The following is a 14972-nucleotide window of genomic DNA, read 5'->3' as shown; positions in this document are numbered from 1 at the left end:
TGCCTTCATTATCCACCCAAAAGTTATTTGTTACAGTATTCATCATATCACATCATAATTGCTTCTGTACTTGTGTTGACTGCCACAGGCTTATTAGTTCCATAAACAAGGAAGTTGTATGTGTCCTGTGTGCTGTCATTCTTACACGTGTGGAAGGAATAGTTACCCACTAAATGTTGCACAAATGTAAGAATGGATGAATGGTTTCCCATCCTTATTGCCTTGGGAGTCCAAGGAGACTGAGTTGATTGTTTCCTGAAAATAACATTTTGTAACTTAACTTGGATCGTACATCCTATGATTGTGCTTTCAAGGTCGTTTTCATCCTCCAGATTGCCTAGCATAGTCACTTTATCCTTTGTTCCTATCTACCTACTTAATCTCCAGGTAGTTTTCACAGTACATACTTGGAATTTTCCATTTCACAGTGAAATTTTTCGTTGGTTGTGTGCATAAAACCCAACAATTTTCTGTTCTTAACAAAAGTATGAATGATTATGGTGGTGTGATGTACTCTGTGTTCCCAGCCCAGACATCCCCAGTGGCACATTCCTGTGGTTTGGTGCAAGCATTGATGCCCAAGCCTATACAAAAGAAACAACAACAAAAAAATTGGCCATCATAATTTATAAATATTTCTATCGTGCTATAAGTAATTTTGGGCACATTTTTACATTTTTTATATACCTTTATAATCTGTGGGTTATCAGCATTGCCTTTCTTTACAGAAAAGGAAATGGGTTTACAGTTTAAAGACTTGCCAAAGGAAACAGCTAGAAAGGTGCACAGTTTGGATTGCAGTCCCTTCATCTTGTAGATTGGGAGCTTTACCCTCACCTCCCAATGTATACTGTGTTGCCTCTGGTATTCATCATTTTGGTTAGTTTTATGAAAATCTAGGGACCCTAGATTACATGCTTAAGTATCTCATATGGGGGTATTTTTAAAATTTAATGATTACTGGACTCTCCCACTCAGCGTCTGTTAAATCAGAATTCATTTAAGTTTGGGTCTCAGGAATCTGCATTTTAAATAAACTAAGTTTGAGATATAGATCAATAAGAGTCCTTAAAGTTGTGATATATATATCCTTTGTTAAGGCTGTTCGTCTTAGAGTACATAGGTTAGCTTCTTTATCCAGAATATTTCAATAGTTGAGTACAGTGTAGGTCTGTGCTCCTCTAAATCACCTTATATTGTATCTTGTTGGGCATTTGCTGGTTAGAACATCAGAATGGTATTCTTTGTAATTGTACTTTCAATTTCTGCCTCACCATTTTATCTGCTGAGATTGTATGCATCAATTGCAGGAATATAGTTCCATGTAAGACTTTCCTAAATAAAATAGTAGCATTTAAAACTTTTCAAAATTGTGTATATTAAAAGTATCCTGTGCAACAGAAATGAGGGTACTTTTCTAGCTTTCTTACAAACAGGCTTTGATTTTTCATGGGTACAAAATTTTAAAGTTGGCGTAAAATATTATTTTGTGAAACTAATAGACTTGATTGTTTATAGGCATCAACTAAACAATCAAATGCGTCATCTGATGTTGAAGTTGAAGAAAAAGAAACTAGTGTTTCAAAGGAAGATACTGACCATGAAGAAAAAGCCAGCAACGAGGTGTGTTTAATTTCTCTTGCATTCTAAACCCATTTTGTTGTAAGGAAGAATTGTAAAATGAGTTGATTGTGGCACAGTAGAAAGCAATCTTTAAAGTAGTTGAGTAACGAATGGGAAAATATTAAAGGCTTATTTCCTTGTGTAAATATTAAATATAGTATTGTAAAATAATTTTTGCATCTTTAAGATGCATGGATATTTTTATTTGAAGTTACGTTGCTGTGCAAAATATGAGGTACAACTGGGAGAGTCGCTTACTGTTTGTTAGGAATATTTTTAAAGTGAGGTATTGTTGGATGGATGTACGGGAAAGGATATTGAACCGAAGTTTTTAAAACCTAGATTTATTTCCAATTCTGTATTTGATTATCTGAGTGGGGATACTCATTTAGCCTTTCTAGGCTTCATGAAGTTGTTACTTGATCTCCAGAGTCCCGACCCTCTTAACATTCACAATCCTAAAACTGAGGATTCTACTGTAGAAAGAGTGTTTTGTAAATTTAAATAGACAAACCTCCCAGTGTACGAGCAAGTGTGACTTTTATATTTGATCTGACAGAGGAAAGCTTTTTTTTTTTTTAGGTGAATATACTGGTGATTACTTCCACTTTATAATGAATTAATGTTAAGACTTTTAATGTTTATAATTTCAAAGGTCAGAGAAGCAAAACAAGTTTCCATAGTACTTTTAGTGAAACGTGCTTGTGATTTTTAATTTAAGAAATTTTCTTTCAGTCGTGGCATAATTATCAATTTCATCTGTTGTGTTTTGTTTTTTTTTAAGGATGTGACTAAAGCAGTTGACATAACCACTCCAAAAGCTGCCAGAAGAGGGAGAAAGAGAAAGGTAATTCTACTGCTTAACCACAGAGATCTTAAAAGAATTTTTATTTTAGTTGGATTGAGGGAGTGTAGATAATGAAACGGTACCATTTAATTTAGACTTAGCCCTTCACTCTAAGTCCTTTAATTTTTTTAAAGGATAGGTTATGTTGTTCACTTATCAAAGCTATGTTTCTTTTCTTAGTGATACAGCACCCTTAAGTTGAATGGTATACAAAATAAAACGCACCAATTTTCATTCCTTTTAATGATGCTGTCTCAAGTTTTCTCTATAAAATGGATAATATATATACTCATAAGACTGTTGAGAGAATTAATGAGTTAATACATGTAAAATATTTATAATAAATCCTGGTACATAGTGCTTTGTAAGTGTCCATTATTATGTTGTTATTACTTTACAGCATTGTTGCATGAAATGAGAGTATGTGACAGTTTAGGACAAAGTACCTCTTATGCTTTTAATTAGTGTTTCTTCTTCCCTATGTGAAGTTTTGTTCATCACACCTTTTTCTGACCTATTTATGTCTCAGACTGTTATTATATGACAAAGCTACAAAGAAAACAAGAGTTCAGTCTTTAAAAAAAATTTTTTTGTAGTATTCTGAGTTCAGTGTCTTATAAGGAAGTAAAATGAAAACAAATAATTACAGTGGCTTTCTATTCCCTGTGGGGTGTGTGTGAAGGGGCTATGATAACTTTAACAAGATTTTAAAAGATAGGCAGAATTTTAGGCAGATGAAGGAGGAGGAGAGGAGCATGTGAGGCAATTACAGGGGCATAGGGAGAATTTTGCTTCAAGCATTTCCAGTATTGCATTTCAGTATTATCAGACCATAAAGTTTGAGGGAAACAAGTACAAAAAAACCCAGTGTGTTACCCTGAAGAACTTGGAACTTAGAGAAGGGGTGGGAAGCCATTGAATCATTTTAAATTTCAGGTACTTCTCTTTTTAAAGCAGTGTGAATGATGGGGATTGGACTGGAGCAGTGAGACCAGTTCACTGATAAATTCATTCAGAATTTTGGTCCTCACTTCACTGGCCCAGACAGAAAATCAGCAGCAAATAAGGAAGATAAGGTCTCTGTACTTACTGAACTTATATTTTCGTTGAGACAGACAATAAATACATAAGACAAGAGAATTAAAATGGGGAGCTATGATTGGGACTTGGTAACTAAATTATGAAAGGCCTTTGTAAAGAGTTAGCATGACATTTTAGTGGTGTAGATGAGAGAATTTTAAGAGCACCTAAGGAGGTAAAGTTAATAGTTGATTGGAAGTGGGTGTGAAGTGAGGGGGAGGTATCTAGGATGACTCAGGGTGTCGGCTTGGATGACTAGATTATACACTGAGAATGCAGGAGATGTTTTGGGAGCAGAGGCATGAGGAGGAGGATTTGAAACACCTTTGAGAATTAGACTGAAGATACATATTTCTCTGACACCAAAGGGGGGAAAGGTAGAAGTTACAGTTGCAGTCTCTGACATAAAGATAGGATTTAGATAGGTAGTCAAGGGAGAAAGTTTACTGAGAAGAACGCAGAAAACCAGAATCCTGAGAGATTATAATGGCGATGAAAGGCTGCCTTGTAAAATTATGGCTGAGAATGAACTGTCAGGAGAAAAATCTAAGAGAGGATATCAAGCTGAACAAGGGAGGAGAGAATTTTAAGAATGAGGGAGTGGTTAGTAGTATCCTGATGCAGAAGGGGTCCAATAATAATTGACAATTAGGATCCCCCAGGATACCTTAAGGTCAAATGGTAAGAACAGATGAAGTAGGTTAAAGAATAAAATGTTTAATGTTGAAATTACACTGTGCTTTTGAAATCTTTGAAGGGGAGGAGAGAGAATGCAGCAACAAGGATTTGCATGATTAAGGGAGGGTGTTAAAAGTGGAAAAATATAATAGAGGCTTTAACACTTTTTCTTTGCGAAACCAGGAAAGATCAAAGATGTGGAAAGAGTATAAAATTACTGTAAGTTAAGAATAATGCTGGGTGAGAGAAAAGGGAGGACACATTTGAGGGAATTGACTTGATGGGAAAGAGATGGACATTTCACCTTTTTTCACATTGAAGGGAAGGATGGGCAAGACTATTACAAACTTCTAGGGAGACTTGGAAATTAAGGGAATCCCTTCCTGCTGGCCTCAGTCTCTCCCTTCTCCCTCACCAAATTCAAAGCGAACTGCATGTGTGGTGTAAGGCAGAAAGAAAGGATTGAAAGTTTATGCTAGAGAGAGAAGGAAAGGGCATGACAAAAGACAGGGTAAAGGATTAATGGATGGCTTTGAGATCACAAATGAAGTTGCATAAAATGAATGCATGTTTGTATAATGTTTTTTCAGCAGGGCTCAGCAGCAGGGAATAATAGAGCAGGGAAGGTAGAGTTTTATAGTAACTCTCTGTTGGAGATTTGCGGGACAGGTGCAGCAAAACGAGAATGCAGATGAATAGTAGTTCCATGAGGTTTTTGAGGGATGGGGGGGGCCTTTATGTAAAGTCATGAAGGGAGTAGAGCTAGAAAGTGAGGTAACAGATGGGGAGAAAATTTGTCAAAGTCTTAGAGGTCTCAGTGAGATAAAGTAAAATATGGAAGAAATTAATCTAGAGTCAATATTTGCATTTGAGATATTTAAATATATATGAAATAACTTAATAGTCCTTTCTCTAGATAAAATATTTCTTTGAGTTAATATTTTCACGAGGAATGGTTTTGACTTGAATGATTTTGCGGTAGTAGTCAAGAATATATGTCTATGGAAGGGCTGTATTTTTGCTTCGTATAGTGTTTATTTATGGCATTAGTTATTGATGACCTTGTTACCTCTTACTGGTATCTCAAAAAGATTCATACCTGTAATTCTTATGCGATGTCATGATTTATTTCCAAAAGTTGAAAGTGTAATTGAAGAGGGGATTTTTTTGCACTGAAGAGTTCATCAGTTTGATCTGAATTTTGGAGAACTTTTGCCCTCTTAACTGCTCACCCTCCTAACTCAATAGAAGAGCTCTCATACAGTCTTGGGTTCTCAACCTTTGGTATAAAAACAGATGCCCGGCTCCCTACTCCAGAGCTATCATCAAATCAGGATTGGGGTGGGGGGTGGTAGGTGGTCTGTAAGTTCCTAAAATTGGAAATACAACTTGAGCTAATGTTTTTGAAGCAATTTTTGTAATGTTTTGAGAACAATTCAAGGGTTACCTTAGATGAGTTTCTTGACTTTCAATAATGCTTTGAATATACATTATTATATTGCAATTACAAAGGCAAAAATAATGTTTAAAAACTAAGAAAGAAATGGATAAATTCTCAGAAGTGGGATTGCTGAGTCAGATTTGCATATTCTGTATTGCTGATATAATGATCAGAAATGTATTACCAGTTTATTGATTTGATCACCATTAATCAATATATGAATAATTCTCCACATTCTTACCAAAATTGGGCATTACCTCTTAAGTGTTTACAAATCAGATTGTTGATTAAAAGATTAAAAAAATTTTTATCAGTAAGGTTGGATTATGCAAGTTTTGACATGATGCTTTATTGCCTTTATTTTTATTGAGGTAGTTCAGGCTGAATTCTAAATAATTGGGGGTGGGGGAGCAGCTCATAGTAGTCCTCCCATTCTTCTCTTTGCTATTTATTTTCTCTCTTTTCTATTTTTTTTTAGATGTTGGGGGTAGGAGTTTATTAATTAATTAATTTATTTTTGCTGTGTTGGGTCTTTGTTTCTGTGCGAGGGCTTTTTCTAGTTGTGGCAAGCGGGGGCCACTCTTCATCACAGTGCGCGGGCCTCTCACTATCGCGGCCTCTCTTGTTGCGGAGCACAGGCTCCAGACGCAGATGCGCAGGCTCAGTAGTTATGGCTCATGGGCCTAGTTGCTCCGCGGCATGTGGGATCCTCCCAGACCAGGGCTCGAACCCGTGTCCCCTGCATTAGCAGGCAGATTCTCAACCACTGCACCACCAGGGAAGCCCTGTTTTCTCTTTTCGATTATGATGTTATGTTTGCATTTCCTTTCTAATTGGTGGTTATTGACCTTTGTTCTACTCTAATACTTGAATTGATTAAACTGATTCTTGTTTGGGGCTATTGTCTCATTACCTGGGGCATTACAGTTTGCAAAGGGTCATTGCGATTTCTTTACAGTAGTAAATCCTTCTTTATGGAAAATCAGAATAACTCTTAGGGAAGAACAGCAGATGTCTCAGTTCAAAAATAAAACATGTACATATTAACAAAGTTAAAGAATGGAAATATCAGCAACTGAATTTCTTGCCTTTTCTAACATTAATTTAGGTTGTACATCATAAGTACGCAATATAAAGGTGTTAGCATTTTGAGATACTCAATGAAAGTACATTTATAAGCAGTGTGTGGGATATTACACTGTAATTACATTATACTTTAACATTTTGCATCAAGAATATTCATTTTATTTTTATAAATGACTTTTTTAGGTTGAGAATATCTAAAAAGTGAGTTTTTGTTTCCTAGACTTACTAGAATTATAAGCTAAATTTGAGGATATCACTCTGATGAGTTAACTGTTGAAAAATAATGAAGATCAATATATGTTATGCTTGTATTTGAACTTGTTATCCTGTAGTGGCACGTTTTTGCCATTGAACTAAATTTGGAATGCCTACTATGTGCTAAATAAGTTAATTTAAATCTTTGTGATTCAGGCAGAAAAACAAGTAGAAACCGAGGAGGCAGGAGTAGTGACTACAGCAACAGCATCTGTTAATCTAAAAGTGAGTCCTAAAAGAGGACGACCTGCAGGTAGGATTATTAATGTTTAAATAGCTGGCTTGTGATTAATATTCTAATCCATTAAAGTGTTGTACCTCAGCTACTTTGGAATAGGGGAATAGGTACTTGGTTATGTGTAATATATAAATTTCAAAGGAGATAAACATTAAGGTTTCTGCTCTTTGTAATAAAGTATTTAAATTTGAAATAACTGCTTGAGACTTTTTCATTTTCTGTTTTATCCCCATTACATTTTCCTTTAATAGCAGCAAATGAGGCTGTGGTGAGATTTAAAATCCATGAATGATGGGTTTATTTTACCTCTTACTTTAGAAATATTAAGCTTTCCAAATGGAATCATAATGAAAACAAGAGAAAAACAGCATTTGAATAATCAAAGCTATTAAATTATTGCATTCTTTCTTTATTAGGGCCTGTACAATATGCAGATGTCTTCAGCACTGCCTATTTAAAGTATTTTCCTAATTTGGCAAATAGGAAATAGTTTGGAAGGATCTGTCTCTAATACAAAGTAAAACAAAGAATATTAGCCAAGATAGAGCCAATTTTTTTTTCTACTTCATAACATAGGATTCTGTTTTCTTTCTTTTTCTTGGCTGCGTCTGGTCTTAGTTCGACACACGGGGCTCTTCATTGCGGCACACGGGCTTCTCTCTAGTTGTGGTGTGCGGGTTTTCTCTCTCTAGCTGTGGCATGCAGGCTCCAGGGCTCCTGGGCTCTATAGTTTGCAGCACATGGGCTCTCTTGTTGAGGTGTGCTAGCTCAGTAGTTGAGGCACGCAGTAGTTGCCCCGCAGCATGTGGGACCTTAGTTCCCTGACTGGGGATCGAACCCGCATCCCCTGCATTGGCAGGCGGATTCTTTACCACTGGACCACCAGGGAAGTGAAGTCCCATAACATAGGATTCTTAATGAAACAGGATAAAATGAGTAATACCCAAAAAGAAAAAAAAACAATTTACCTAAACTTTGGAATTTAATAGTGTAATGGATCACATTAATGGTGTTGTTAGAAAATTCAGTGAATTCTGATAACAAATTTTCAAATATGTGAGCATACATATACAAATAATACTGTAATATGTATTTGAATATAAGTGCTGCTATCTACTATAAAGTTGAATTTTGTGACATTCCTATTAAACAACAATGAGGGATGTTCTTTTAAGCCCTCAGCCATACTAAGGACAGATTGAAAATACTCTTGATTCACCTTTGTAAATTTTCTGCTGTTAACTCATTTGAACCACTGGAGGGGATATGACTTTTAAAACCTAAAGTAATTGTTATCTGTAATAAACTAATATTCTTAGTATATATCATTTGTAACTTTTATATGTGAGATCTGCATCTTAACGGGAAAGCTGGTAGTTACAAAATTTTTTTTCCTGTGAATGTCAGCTACAGAAGTCAAGATTCCAAAACCAAGAGGCAGACCCAAAATGGTAAAACAGCCCTGTCCTTCGGAGAGTGACATGTGAGTATAATTAGTTATGCAGTAAATGAGACATTTCACTTTCAATATGTATAAATTTCTTTGCATTTTTACCAGTTTTATTTACAGGGTGTTCGTTGCTATTACTATTTTGTATTTCTAAGAATTATGGGCAAAACAGTTGAAAAATAGTTTTCATTATGTAAAAAGTTAAAATTGATAGGGAATCAAGAAAAATCTGGTACGATTATCATTTCATTAATCTAAGACATTTTCTTGTATATTAGGATATAAGATACTTGGATAATGCAGGGTAAAATGTATAATAGTTCCCTTTGTTTAAGGGAATTTTTAGACAAAGTATTTTTGAAGCAATTTCCACAAATCTTGCTCCTCCAGAATAATCTTTATTTAAAAAATAATAACACTTAACATTATTTTTGTAAATTTAAAGTTTTAAAGTATTTTGGAATGATAACTAGTTATTAACAAAATAATCAGTTCTTTTTTTTCTTGCCATCTTTCTTTTCCATTATGGATCTTGTTTGTGTTGGATTTTCTGGGTAGAAACTTCACCAGCAGGAATATATATTTAGACAAAGAGGGCAAAACTTTGTAGCTATTGTGTTTAAAGATTTTATAGAAAAGGCTTAAGTGAGTATGTCATTTAAGAATGGATTTTACAGTGTTTTGAATGAAAATATTTTATTGGAAATTTCAGTTATAGAAGTGTTGGTACTTTTCAGCCAATATATGTTTAAAGAGTTTTATTTTACTGCCAAGCTAGCTGTTTAAATATTCTCGAAAATAGTGGCCAAAAATTACAACATGGTTTTTACTACTATAGTGAAATTAAGAAATTAGGTACATGCAGGTGAGTTTATGTTTTTAAACATACCAAGTAAATCTCACTTATCTCCTCCCTAAGATGTCTTCTCTAATAAGGGCATCAAGCATCAAGTCTGGGATTTTATGATCAACATAAGGCCTTGATCTAGAGACTTAGGAACTGAAACGCAGATTATCTGCTCCCCTCTCCCTTTTATACATGCACATTGATCTGGGAGGGATAGGGAACCATAATAAATATTCCCAAGGAGAAGATTAAGAGGCACACAGCAGTCATTGTTCCCCAGGAAATCTGTTGGGAAAATATTGTGAGATCCCCGTTTTAGATAATAAGGAATATTTCCTTGATTAGGTCCGTCCCAATTTTCCCTGAGAGTATCTTCCTAGTCCATTTCTCTCCATGGCTTTTGGCTGATTCTTGGACTGGAAAGTATTAACCCTCCTTATTAGCTGAGCAGCTTTCTTATTCTGCTTTCATACTTTACAGAGTTGGGCCCAAGATTCCTTTTTAAATCTCCATTAGTTTCTCTTAATGCAGCCTAGCGTCCCTTTTGGTAGTAATAATACTTTGTTAGCGTGTGTCTGTTTAATTCTAGTCAGCTTTATGTGCTGTGGTCTCACTCATAAGACTTCTCCAGACATGATTATCTTTTTATACTTAACTAAAAGCACTTTTGAGTTTATAGGTTTTCCTGAAAACCTACTCCCTGGTTTCTTTTTCATAGAACCATTTGTTCATCAGAAGGATCAAGGTATCCCAATTTGAATTCTTAAGGAAAGGCTGGCACTTAACAACCTTGATTGGATCTTTGACTCCAGTCTTTGTCTGAATTTGAAAATCTTTTACTGGATGGAAGTGACTTTCAACACTGAAATGCATGGGATTTTCTTCTCCTTCCTCTGTCGTCCTATTATTTTTTAAACTTACCTCTTTCTTGAAGTACCCTATCAAATTTATGTTGATAACAATCAACTCAAAATGCCAATATTCTATCTTGAAACCTCTTCACCCAGAGCCACAAGTTAACTGAATAAGTTTTCTCTCCAGTTATCACAGATGACAGTTTTACCCATTGTATAATATATTAGGGTTTCAAATGCAAAGCAAGTGTCAAACGTTTTAGGTTTTGATGATGGACAACCCCAAAATACCAGTAGCTTACAATATTTATTTTTCACTTGTGCTATATGTAGGCTGGGCATTGGCTGTTATAGATACTGTCAGCTTTGTATCTGGGCAGAAACTCATGGAGTGTAGAGCAAAACTATATAAGCTCTTCTGAAACTTAAGCTCTCCACCATGAGAACAGCGTGTATCTGCTAGTGACAGCTTCTTTGCTCTGGGTCCTAAAATGACAAGACAGTGGATAGAGTCCGGAAGAGCTGAAACCATCTCATAATCCTCATGTGAAGTAAAAATATTTGTTATAAGCCACTGAGATATTTTGGGTTGTGTTTGCATTAATTTTTGCTATTAACATGTATTTATAATTTTCTTTATAACATTTTAATATGTTTCCTATTGTACCTTGACCTATTGAAAAGGGAATTATCACCATGAGGTCTGTTTTTCATGGAAGATGGTAAGGAGGGAGGACCATTGGGAAAAGACTTAATTGCAGCAAGCAGTGACAGTTACGTTTACGGAAGTTCTCTGCTTTGACACTGTTTTAAAAACTTTGAAATAATAATCCCATTTCTTAAAAACTTAACGATACCCTTAAATCTACCTTTAAAAAAGAAAAACAGCTGCATGGTATTCCACTGTGTATGTATCATAATTCTTAAAAGTTTATTTCTTGTATGGACACATTTTTTTAGACATTGTCATGTGTCGTTTTGTACATGTGCAGACATATTGGTTAGAATACATTGCTAGAAGCAGATTTACTGGGTTGAAAGGATATTTTTATTTTTAATACCTGCCTCTTTGCATAGGGGGTAACATTTTGGGGGAGGCAGTTCATCAATATCTATTAAGAGCCATGGGAATGCCTTTTATATTTGATTCTCTATTCCCATCTCCACAAAACAATCATTATTAAAATATTTGCCGCCTTGTGGAAGTATTGAATAAAGTTAAGTGATTTTACTTGCCTGCTTTTTCTTCCATTGATTAAAAGTAAAGGATGAAACCTATATAACATTTAAAAATAAACATAGCCAATGGTAGTTACGTGACAAAAAATTTCTAAAGAAATAAAGTGATTTTTTTTCTTTTCCAATTTAATAATCTTAAGGGTTCAAGGAAGCAGTTGTCTGGTAGGTCAGTGGATTTGGAATTGAGATATTGGGCTATTTGACCTTTTGCACCATCATTTTCTCATTCGTTAAATGGAATGGGTTGGACTAAATGATCTGGGGTCCTTTCCAGCTTTCAAATCCATTGATGTAATTATATAATATGTGTAAGTCTCAATGAAATTCCTTGAACAATTTAATATTAAGGTTAATTGGCCATATATTTTACCATTATATGTGTCAGTTGGGAGCCTATTTCTTTAAATTTTAAAATGACCGTATTTCACCATTACGCAGTTCGATTCTGCAATTGTATTTTTCCCAGCATGGCTACTTTTATAAATATGTAGAATATGAGCTCCATAAAATCTAGGCATCTGACACATCTTTGGGGAACGGCTGTTCCCCAAAGTCAAGAACGGTACCATGGCATATGAGATAGTACTCAATATTACTTTTAAGTGAATGAGGCACATTACAAAAAACATGGAAAACAAAGGGAAAAAAAATCACTTTTCTATTACCCTAATGCCACTGTAATTTTTCTATCTTCTAACTCATATTAAAAGGATGTTTTCCTTTTATGATTGGTTGATAATGACACTCCATTATATTTTACTTAAAGATATTTAAAATTTGTTTTTAAATAAAAAACAAACTGCATGTAGCTTATTGTTATCCAGAGTACTTACTCAGTTAACTCAGAGAGGTGGCTGAATGACAAGTACTAATGATACATAAAAGATTATTTTTCATTGTTGTGCCTGTGAAATAGGGTAACTGAAGAAGACAAAAGTAAGAAAAAGGGGCAAGAGGAAAAACAACCTAAAAAGCAGCTTAAAAAGGATGAAGAGGGCCAGAAGGAAGAAGATAAGCCAAGAAAAGAGCCAGATAAAAAAGAGGGGAAAAAAGAAGTTGAATCAAAAAGGAAAAATTTAGCTAAAACAGGGCTTACATCAACCTCTGATTCTGAAGAGGAAGGGGATGATCAAGAAGGTGAAAAGGTAGAACGTTTGCATATCAAATAAAATATTTGTTCTATTTTAGTTTCCTATGTAGTTCTTAATCTTTAGGAAAGTTTTAGTATCTTTATGAAAGTCTATAAATGTGATTAAAAGTTAAAATGAATTTCTTTACCTTTCTGAATAAACTTGAATTACCTGTGTTAAAAAGCATATTTGAAACTTTATTGTACATCCTAAGTTTATCTTACCTTTTCACAATTACATGGAAATTAAATGTCACATGATAAACTTCCAGTAACCCCACCTACCTATTGACAGAAAAGGTAGGAAAGTAGCAAATTAAGCCAGATAGGTTGTGACCAGTGAAGACAGATGTAAAAAGGTACATTTATACATAGATTTTTATTATTTACCTCAATGAAATTCTTAACACTTCAGGCCTATTTAGGGTACATTTTATTGGTGGTACTTTATTTGAATACAACAGTTGTTTAGGAATTTCATTAAAGCTGTACGTTCTTTTCTGTATAAAAACACAAGTTTTGTGTATAGCCTTGGAAATCTACAGACCCAGGTTGTATAGGCCTTTCATTTATGTTTATCTAATTTATTAGTACTTCAGGACCCCAAAACTAAATTCGGTAGGTTGAGCAGGTACTTGTCAGTAAACAGGTACTGAAGTCAAAGTCATAGTACAGAGGCAAATAGCCTGAGGTACTTCATTTTAACTCATCTTAACCAAAGCATATCATTCCTATAGCAGTGCAGTAAATAGATTATAAATCCCAAAATCATCAAGGGGAAAGTTAAATTTATATAGCAACAACATGTAATTATGAGGGTTTTATTTAAATTAGTAATTTATTCATCCCTTAAGAAAACTAGTTGCTTCTTTTCTCCCAAGATTATAATCATAGAAGCATTAGTCACTGAATTGATAGTTAACTAAAAGCATCCTAATTCTCAAATAAAACAGAAGAGAAAAGGTGGAAGAAACTTTCAAACTGCTCATAGAAGGAATATGCTGAAAGGCCAACATGAGAAAGAAACAGCAGAAAGAAAACGCAAGCAAGAGGAACAAATGGAAACTGAGCAGTAAGTATATTCTTTTTCTAAATTTCGATTTCTTTTTTTAAGCTAGCATGAAATGTTTAAACAATAGAATCTCGTTTTCCAGACTTTCTGAAGCCTTTTAAAGAAGTGACTTTTCCAGTGTGTTAGAAAAATGTCCTCAGTATATGATAATCATGTTTCAGGCTTCATTCTTTCCTGAGTAAAGAGGATGAAATTTACTGAGATAATCACCCTGTGAATTATTTTTAATTTAAACTGAAAGTGCAGATAGGGCTTAACTGTTATAGTGGCTTTGCAGAAAATGTCCTTATCCTCTACTATTTTCTTGTATAATATTAAATAGAGAAAGATAATAAATTGGTGGAGAAGGAATGAAAGAAATACCCGTATTTGTCATACCACCAGCAGCCCTTCCCCAGAAGACCAGCAAAAATAACAAAAGCACAGTTGGAAACCCAAGAAGCCAGTAAAAGAACATTTAAAGGCTGACAGGGTTTGCATTAGATGTGTGCAATATAAATCAAGTTCAAGCTAAGAAGTTTTGATACCTGGAGACAATATACTTACCATGAGGAATTTCTTTCCCCTTTAAGTTTATTCTATAAAATAATTTTATAAGAGAGAAAATAGCAATGCCAATGATGATTAGGCTTCATGTTTATTACATTTGTTTTCCTAGTTATCTTTAGACTGTCACTTCTGAGTTCTTTCTCTGAAAGGCCTTTCTTTCTTTGTGAAGCGTCTTGCATTATTCTGACTAAACTGTTTTTTTTGTTGTTTTAGTGAGGAGGTGATTTTAAAAACATGCTCTAGGTCACTAAGACAAACTTAATAAAAAACAGTGAAATTCTTAAAACTATTCTTAAGTAATTTTGTACTTTTTTTATATATAATCTGTAAGCCGAAAGTCTTTCTTGATAAGTATAGCATTTGACCATCTGCTTTCTTAGTTTTTTTGGAGGATATATAAGCAGTTTTAGCTACTTGAGGGAGTAATTTAAAAATTGATCTAAAGCTCAGAAATGTTACTCCCTTTAATGTTAAACTTTGACCATTTATGTAAATACTAGAGTTATTTTTTGTTACCTATCCTTTCCTGTCCTTTCACTGAAAAGTTGTTGGACTGTTTGTTGCTTTTAACTTTATTGTGCTCC

The 14972-nt window shown here is 34.4% G+C and overlaps 1 protein-coding gene across 3 annotated transcripts in view; it reads left to right on the top strand.

The window, feature by feature from the left end:
- Window positions 1-14972, top strand: part of PSIP1 (PC4 and SRSF1 interacting protein 1) — a 41103-nt gene that overhangs the window by 16097 nt on the left and 10034 nt on the right. For all 3 annotated transcript variants that reach the window (XM_082842980.1, XM_082842981.1, XM_082842982.1), the window contains exons 5-10: window positions 1519-1623; window positions 2408-2470; window positions 7167-7263; window positions 8656-8731; window positions 12555-12783; window positions 13721-13839. In XM_082842980.1, the coding sequence (XP_082699106.1) occupies window positions 1519-1623; window positions 2408-2470; window positions 7167-7263; window positions 8656-8731; window positions 12555-12783; window positions 13721-13839 (689 nt within the window). The remainder of the gene's footprint in view (window positions 1-1518; window positions 1624-2407; window positions 2471-7166; window positions 7264-8655; window positions 8732-12554; window positions 12784-13720; window positions 13840-14972) is intronic.

Source organism: Leucopleurus acutus, assembly GCF_964270905.1.
Source record: "Leucopleurus acutus genome assembly, chromosome: 7".
Classification (NCBI taxonomy): Eukaryota; Metazoa; Chordata; class Mammalia; order Artiodactyla; family Delphinidae; genus Leucopleurus; species Leucopleurus acutus.
The sequence above is the reverse complement of the archived record's forward strand: the minus strand, read 5'-3'. Positions and strand labels throughout refer to the sequence as shown.